Genomic DNA, 9,189 nt, shown 5'->3' with positions numbered 1-9,189 from the left:
ATTTAAACCCAGCTCTTGTTAGAGTACCTGAGTGTGTTCCTGGCAGAAATCCTGAACATATAAATTCATTAGAGAAGAGCCAGTCCTGAGTAGGGTTGGGTACCGAGAACCGGTACCAATATGGAACCGGTTCCAATACAACCGGTACCTACCCGGACCGAAATGCAACGCAGATTTCGGTGCTTCATTTCGGTGCCTGAGCCAATTGAAAACGGTTGCTAGGCAGATTCCGCGGGGCACATGTAAAACTGCCCCAGCTCCCAATGTAAACTTTGTCCTGTGTCGCTCACGCTCATTGGTGTTTTCATAGCAACAGTCTTATGACAGTGAAGAGCATGCAGCATTTCACAGAGCAAGCACAAACAGAACTAGCCATCAACCTTTTAACAGAGAAAATACCGAAAGGTAAACGGTCAAAAGTGTGGCTGTATTTCGCACCAAAATATTCAAACATCGCGACGTGCAGCAAATGCAACAAAACAATTGCGTGAAAAGAGTGGAGAGAAGGCAAAGAGTCAACGGCAGTTCAGCAACCGAAGACTGAAAAATAAACGGAGTTGACAGCTATACTTAACCTACGGTAGTCTCTTAAAGGGGCAGTACACATTTTCTCGTACTCAGTGTGTTCAAGTAACAAGATTAACTATAAACAAGCTAGAAAAGATAGGTATAAACAAATCATAAAATGGTGAAATTTCATGAAATAAATGCATTTTTGACTCCAAAGGCAAATATGCTCATATTTTTTGCAAAAGAAGTTTGAAGCTGTTTTTTGTATTTATTTATATTTATTTAAGTATACCATAAACTGTTGTTTACAGTTAATATAATGTTCATAGTTTGAAGTTAAAACGTTTGAAGCCAAGTGTTTTGTATGTATTTATATTTATAATATACTTTAAACAGTTAATATATTGTTCAATTTGAAGAAAAAAAATTGAAGCTGTAGTGTGTGTACAGAGTGTGTGTGTGTGTTTTGTATTTATTTAAGTATAGTCTAAACTTTTGTTAACAGTTCATATATTATTTAAGTTTTAAGTTAAAAGGTGTTTTGTATTTATTTATATATATAATCTACTTTAAACAGTTCATATATTTGGCAATAAAGCCTTTCTTAAATGTCGTCAATCGTAAACATTTTTTTATTTTTTTATAAAAGTATCGGTTCCGGCACCGTTTAGGCACCGGTATCGTTTTAAAAGTATCGGTTATGTACCGGTATCGGATAAAAACCAAACGATACCCATCCCTAGTCCTGAGTGCCAATGCACAGTAACGCATCCAATCTATTCAAGTGTGCTTTTGCATCTAAAACAGAAAATACAGATTCAGAAGTGGTCATTCATTGGTAAATCTACACAGAACTAACATTTTTAATGAAAACTAGTAAGAAGTGCTTTTTCCCGACATAACTTCCAACAGAACAGATGGGTGCACTCTGGCCTGCATACACAGTATGTACAGGGCACGGTATATTCATACTGAAGTGTAAATATTCTGTACACCTTTTTAATGGAAATCAGCAAAAAGGAGGGACTGAGGTATAGTTATAAAAACACAAGAGAGAACTGAAGATAACCCTGTCCTGTTCTGGCCCTCGCCCACTCCAGTTCTCATGCAGTGGTCCATATGCTCGTATGTGTCCCAGAGTGGGTCTCACACCAAGCCACTGGACACGGGAAAGATTTAAAGATTTAAGTTCTAGTGTGACAGTCAGGGCTCCTACAAGGAAGACAACCGAGCCCCACCCTCTCCTCCACCCTCTCCTCCACCCTCTCCTCTCCTCTCCTCTCCTCTCCTCTCCTCCACCCTCTCCCCCACCCTCTCCTCCACCCTCTCCTCCACCCTCTCCTCCACCCACTCCTCCACCCTCTCCCCACCCTCTCCTCCACCCTCTCCCCCACCCTCCTCCGCCCGGCTGGATCTGGGCATCTGCCCAGAACAGCAGAAGGAGGGGCGGGACCCAGTGGGTAGAGATGCAATCAAGGGGCGTGTCTGAGCCAGTGCCAACCAGTGGGGGTGAAGTTTGTGTATTTGTATATCTGTGTCTGTGTGTCTGTATGTGTGCGTGTGTGTGTGTGTGTGTGAGTGTGTGTGTGGGTGTGTGTCTGTGTGTGTCTGTGCGTGTGTATGTGTCTGTGCGTGCGTGTGTATGTGTCTGTGCGTGCGTGTGTCTGTGTCTGTGTGTCTGTATGTGTGTGTGCGTGTGTGTGTGTCTGTATGTTTGTGTGTGTGTGTGTGTGTGTGTGTGTGTGTGTGTGTGTGTGTGTGTGTCTGTGCGTGTGTGTGTGTGTGTGTGTGTGTGTCTGTATGTGTGTGTGCGTGTGTGTGTGTGTGTCTGTATGTTTGTGTGTGTGTGTGTGTGTGTGTGTGTGTGTGTCTGTGCGTGTGTGTGTGTGTGTGTGTGTGTCTGTGCGTGTGTGTGTGTGTGTGTGTGTGTTTGTGTCATGGGGCTTAGAGAGTCGTGATGGGGGATGCTGTCAGTGAGCGCCGCAATCCAAACAAGCAAACAAAGCCATGGCCAGTGCCTAATGGCTAATTAGCAGACAGGCCGCCACAAGTTCAGGGGCTGGAATTGTTTGATGTAAAGGTGACATGCACCTTCTTGGAAAAACATGTTAGCCTAACAAAACAAGTGACTCCTCTTCAGAGCTTTTTATGCAGTTGTGCTAATGAATTGGGCCAATGTCTTCTTGTAAACAGTTATAAAATTCCGTAGCTTGATATACAGTTTGATTAAGCAAAGATTGTGGAGTGGCATACTTTTGGTTCTTATGCAATAGTCATCTGTCATTTTTTCCTAAAAACAATATTTCCAGCTGTCGCTCTGGTCGGCACTCAGTCAGAATGACTGCCTTGTTTGAATAATTCAGAAACAGTTCAAGGCCAATTTCAAATGAAATCTTTCAAACCTACTAAGTACATGACAAGCAAGCAGCGACACCGGGGCGCAGAGAGCGTTTGGAATGCATAAACACGGGAGTGTGTTTGGATTCCCGTTGTTGGGAGAGCACACCCAAGGGGCCCTTCAGGTACAGCTCATTACAAATACTGTTGTTGTTGCAGCATCTGAAGAGGGAAGGAGAAAACCCCCGTGCAGGAGGCGGGCTCTCCCGTTCAACTTCAGGCCTCTCAGTGGACGAGGCAAAGGTGGTGGGGGGCGGGTGGGATGGTGAGGTTGTTGGGCAACAGCTGGAGGAAATTATGCATGAAACGCTCGGCTCTTTTTATTAATTAACCACTCATGCAATTAATTGACTTTCTTCTCTCGTGAACTTTTGTGTCTGGCATCTGTCTCCCCTTTTTGGAGAGCCCAGAGTGTTTGAACCAGCCTGAAGAATGGCAACCTGCTGAATGACAAAACAATGCATCTTTCTGCACAATAAGGGATCCATTCTCTTATGGCTGTGAGCTTGTCCCATTCTCCTGCCTTGAAACCTATGATGCTCATGGTGCTGTCTCTTGAGGAAGGCCAAAGCTTTTGATTTATCTGAGCTCATTGTCTGAGCTATGTGTTTGTTTATTCTGTCACTGGTTAGAGCAAGGCTGGTTGGAATTCCATCATCATGTTTATGTCCTCCCTATTTCTCTCTTCATCATCTCTCTTTCTCCCTCCCTCCCTCTCTCTCTCTGGCAGCTTTCGCTGAGCTTCAGACTGACATCCACGAGCTGACCCAGGAGCTGGATGGAGCGGGCATCCCCTTCCTAGACTACCGCACCTATGCCATGCGCGTGCTGTTCCCGGGCATCGAAGACCACCCTGTGCTGAAGGAGATGGAGGTACGGGTCAGTACATCAGCTCCCCTGGGGTTCCCACAGTGGGGACTCATCTCTCTCTGCTTTATGGCCTGGAGCAAAGCACTCCTCAAGAGATTACTCCTTATAACATGTGCTTTATGGAGTGACTAGCATAGCATTAGCATATTGCAATACTACACAGAATGTGTGCTGGAAACCCCACGCTCTTCTGTGGAGATGGTACATGTGGTCCAATGAGTCAAATATACCCTTGCATCTTTTGAAAGTCTTCATTATCTATTTTATACGTACCTGAATAAAGCAACAGTGAAATGTGTGGGGAATGGATTGGGGCTTTCGAACCATTGCACTCACACATGAACATCACACACACACACACACACACACACACACACACACACACACACACACACACACACACACACACACACACACACACAGGACCTGCTATGTTGTCAGCCAGGGGCCTTGGCAACAGGGCAAAGGAATAATCACATATTTATTGTCATGTCCAGGGTTTGTTTTCCCCTGCATTTGCCCTCTGGTCCCCATCGTAATCAAGTGTCTGCACCCCTGACTCAGGCACCCCTGGCTCAGGCCTTATTGCTTCGCTGAGCCCCTCTCTCCTCTCCTCTCCTCCACCCACCCCCCAGGACATTTCACCCTGGGAAAAAAGGCACTTTATTAGGGCTGTGTAGCTGTTAGGGGAGAACAGGGCTGTCTCCGAGTTACATGAGTTTAGATCCATGACAGGGGGCAGATTGGAGACTGCTCTGGGTGTACGGGAGAGGAGAGTATAAGGGTCTATTTCCAGCGCTGCTCCTGATGTCAGACCTTGTTACTCCTGTTGTGTAGTTAAACATGATTAAAGCAGCAGTATGAAGCCTGGATCTTCTGTTGTGGCTTACACCAGCCGGGGAAGAGAGAGAGAGAGAGAGAGATGCTGTTATTTCCCATGCCATTAAACTGGTAATTACATTAGTCAGTGAGGTGCTATACATAGTGATATGTTGTGTCTATGAAAGTGCTGCCTTTGGGCCCTTAGGTTACGGTACAGCTTTGCTCCTCTGTCTTAGGAGGTCAGAAACCTCAGATTAGCACATTTACAACTGGTAAGGCCTTGAATTCATGTCTCATAGAGAGCGTTCGTGTGTGTGTGTGTGTTTGTGTGTGTGTGCGTGCGTGCGTGCGTGTGTGTGTGTGTGTGTGTGTCAGAGAGGATAATGGGTCAGGTCTGGAGGGGTTCATGGCATGTGTCTGATTAGAAATGACAGGTGCCACCCTGCAGAACAAGCGGGCACTCTGCACTCTGCACTCTCCTATCCGCTGACGCTGAGGTCGTGTCTTGGCCCCCACTGTGCTGTCACCCAGCCCCCTCCTGGCCAACCTCATACACACACACACACATACATACACACATACATACACACATACACATACACACACATAAACACACACACACATACACATACACACACACATACACATACACACACAAACACACACACACACGTACACATACACATACACACACACATACACACACACAAATACATATACACACACATAAACACAGACACACGTACACATACACACACACATACACATAAACACACACACACGTACACATACACATACACACACACATACACACACACACACACACACACACATGCAGTTCATAACACTCCAGCTTCTCTCTCTCTCTTGCTTGCTCTCTCTCCCTCCCTTCTCTCACTCCCTCTACCCAGGGTTCTTCCTTTCTGGAGAGTTCTGCGGTGTGCAGCACTCAGGTTGTTTGCATTATGGATTGGATCTGTTGTCAGTCAAAGAAAAAGTTTTGCCAAGGTCCTTCGCTTTTGAAAGCAGTTTCTCACTTTTCCAACTTGCGCTCTCCGTGTGACCTTACAGAAGCAATGTTCTTTCAGCCCCATTGTAGGTTCTGGTGCATTCATGGGGCATTCAAGTGGCCTGAAGTGGTACTGGGTTGAGAACTGAGCCGTGAGAAAACAAGGTTGAGCTTTAGTGCTTTAAAAATACCAGAGCCATTGCAATCTCAAGGCCTGGAGATATCTTTATGATGTTGACTGTAGCGGGCAGAGAGCAAGCAGTGGTCTTGGAATAAGTGTGTTAGCATAGGTTAAACTCAGTGTTTATATTATTTAGGAGTTAGTTGTCTGATTTCATGTAAATCATGCATTTCATGCAAATCGACCTCAACTATCTTGAATAAAGTGGAAGAATTTGTGAAAGTAGTAATCTAGCATCACTTTTCCCACTGCTCACTGTATACCCACCAAGCTGTTCTACAACCAATACTTTAAATACTGGCTCTTTCCATTATATTCACTATCAATCTTGTGTGTATCCTTGAGTGTGTGTATGCCGCAAGTATGCTAATATGTTTTATCGTGTTGCATGGATGAATTAATCTGCTTGCTTCTGACTCTCTCATTTCAGCCTGTTAAAAGGGAGTTTTTCCCTTGCCACTACCACCATAGTCCTTGTTTTAGGGGGTTCAGGCTGTCAAGCACCTTGAGATATATTCAATTGTTACTGTTTTCATAAAACATGTATAAATGTGTTTCTATTAGGGCTGTCAGCGTTAACGTGTTAATCTATGCGATTAATGCGGCCGCGATTAACGCGATAAAATATTTTAACGCAATTAACGCAACTTAAAAAAAAAAAAATGCCTTTATTTGGATAGGACATGAAGTTATGACAGTAAGCGAGGCGGAAAAGAGGTGGGGAGAGCATTGGGAAATTACATCAGGCCAGACTTGAACCTGTGTCCCCTCGGGCAATGTAGCCCGTAAGTAGGGGGCTTGACCTACCATTTTATGGGAGCGATGAGGGACAGGTGGGGCTTGAATAGCCCCCCTTGTTCAAAGCGGGGAATGACAGAAAAAGTTTGAGAACCACTGCGGTAGTTGAAGATGGAGAGAGCGGAGGGATTGTTTAAGAGCCAAAATGAGGGAACAATCGACAAAACTAAAGTTGTATGTAGCATTTGTCAAGCTGAATTTAGCTATCACCTTAATGCAAAGCACCCGACAGAAAGCAGTCCCAGGTTAGATGATCGCCAACCCATACTCCACGACTTCTCTAGGAAAATAACTAGACCAGTCCGTGAAAAGGTTACCATTTGGGATGCCAGTGACTGTCGGCCCATCAACATAGTTGAGGACAGTGGGCTGATTGAGGTGATTCGAATTGCTTCAGGGGAAATTCTTACGGTTTACCGTTGAGGGGCACCATTGTGTTAAAAAAAATACAATTAAACAACAGTGTCTAAAATACACACTGTCTGAAGTGATTACTTGTTTATTTATAAGATTTAGTCTTAAGAAGAAAAAAAAACTTTTAATCGCGATTAATCGCGATTAATTAATTTCAAAATGTGCTATTAATTAGTTAATTTTTTTTAATCTATTGACAGCCCTAGTTTCTATACATTCCACCTTCAGCAGGCTGGACATTGAAGCAGTGTTGTAGTTTCTTATAGAATGCAGACGTTCTGTTTGACATCTTTGTTAGGTTAGGCTTCAAAACTATCACTTTCTACAGGAAATCTCTTTTGCAATAATGAAATAATAAAAACAGGACCATGTTGTCTGCAACACTTCCATAAAATATTCCATAAAATATGTATTTCTGTAATCTTACAGTATTAAAATATTCTCTTAGCAACACTTTGAATTCTTCTATAAATTATAAATTAGTATATATACTGTATACCCGAATATACTGTATAAATATGAAAAGTATCCTGAGGCATAGGCATCAGTTATTTGTAAACATCCAGTGTGACTCTGACCAGTGGCTACACAGTTTTGTAGTGTGTAAACCTTACTCTCTCATGCCTTAAGCAACTGATACGACTATCCATGTGTTTTAGCCTTCTTGTTACCACACAAACGTCCTATGCCCATGGTTGGACGAGCCTTTTTACTATGCAGGGGACATAAGCAACTGTGCCTTATAGAGTCTCCTCTACGCAGCTCCATCTGTCTGTGTCCCTGAGCTCTGTCTCCCCCCAGACTGTGTCCTCCTCTGCTGAGGTGTCCCCCCAGACTGTGTCCTCCTCTGCTGAGGTGTCCCCCTGACAGTTGTCCCCCTGTGGCTGACAGGTGCAGGCCAACGTGGAGAAGGCCCTGACGCTTTTCGGCCAGCTCCTGACCAAGAAGCACTTCCTGCTGAGCTTCATCCGTACGCTGGAGGCGCAGCGCTCGTTCTCCATGCGCGACCGCGGCAACGTGGCCTCCCTCATCATGACCGCGCTGCAGGGCGAGATGGAGTACGCCACCGGAGTCCTCAAGCAGCTCCTCTCTGACCTCATCGACAAGAACCTGGAGAGCAAGAACCACCCCAAGCTGCTGCTGCGCAGGTGGGCTTTGACACACGCACGCGCACACGCACACGCACACGCACACGCACACGCACACGCACACACACACACACACACACACACACACACACACACACACATATAACATCTAAGTAGTGTTAGATTAGTGTGTCTTTTGGCTTTTACCTTTTGTATTCATGTTTTACCTTATCACACATGTTATCATGTAGAGTCTGTGCTAGGGGTATTATTCTTACATACCCCACTAGTAAACATGTAAACAAATTCAGACAACGAGATGGTGGCATTCACAAACACACACACACACACACACACACACACACACACACACACACACACACACGGATACTGTACACGTCAGTGATAATGGCAATAATTTATTCTGCTACACAGTTTGTGTGTTTTCTCTCTCCTCAACATGTCCGTGTCAGAGAACATTAACACCAAGAGTGGAAGAGAGAAGACAGGAACACTCTGCAAAACTACCATAACACATACACACACACACACACACACACACACACACACACACACACATTCACTGACACCAGTAGAGGTTAAAGTAGACACTAAGAGAGAGGCAGAGTGTCTGATGGGAAGACCTCTCAAGTTATTTATTGTATGGAATCTGAGTGATTACGGTGATTAGATTAAACAACACAGTATTGCAATTAAGTGAAATATTCTTTGAATAAATTAAAATGTAGTGCTGAAAATAAACCTTCAATCTCAGTTTTGTTCTCAAAGCTTTGCTTAAGAACTATAAAAACATGCCGTATTAAAACATGTTGTTTATAAAAAAAAAAGAAAAAAAGAACTGAAATAATGGACAGTGCTCCTACCTGCCTGTGGTTTTTAAATAGACTACAAACTGAAACTGAAAACCTATATTTCCTTCTTGGGTTTCATTTTTTCCCTATTCTGATGAAGTATGCGATAACATCTGGCTGACATTTCTTTGTGTTGTGTTCTCAGATACTATGAAATAACTTTTTTTTTTACAGCTTTATCAATACTCCACTAGTTTATCTTGGCTTGGGCTTCTTACCGTATTTAGT

The 9,189-nt window shown here is 44.0% G+C and overlaps 1 protein-coding gene across 4 annotated transcripts in view; it reads left to right on the top strand.

The window, feature by feature from the left end:
* The window catches only part of plxna1a (plexin A1a), a 165,582-nt gene that overhangs the window by 137,648 nt on the left and 18,745 nt on the right, over nucleotides 1-9,189 (top strand). For 2 of the 4 annotated variants that reach the window (XM_031566759.2, XM_031566757.2), the window contains exons 21-22: nucleotides 3,638-3,780; nucleotides 7,893-8,149. In XM_031566759.2, coding sequence (XP_031422619.1) covers nucleotides 3,638-3,780; nucleotides 7,893-8,149 — 400 coding nt within the window. Of the gene's footprint in view, nucleotides 1-3,637; nucleotides 3,787-7,892; nucleotides 8,150-9,189 lie in introns of all 4 variants that reach the window. The other 2 variants (XM_031566758.2, XM_031566756.2) reach the window with 1 other exon arrangement.

Source organism: Clupea harengus, chromosome 4 (assembly GCF_900700415.2).
Source record: "Clupea harengus chromosome 4, Ch_v2.0.2, whole genome shotgun sequence".
Taxonomy (NCBI): domain Eukaryota; kingdom Metazoa; phylum Chordata; class Actinopteri; order Clupeiformes; family Clupeidae; genus Clupea; species Clupea harengus.
This window is presented reverse-complemented; position numbering and strand designations above follow the sequence as displayed.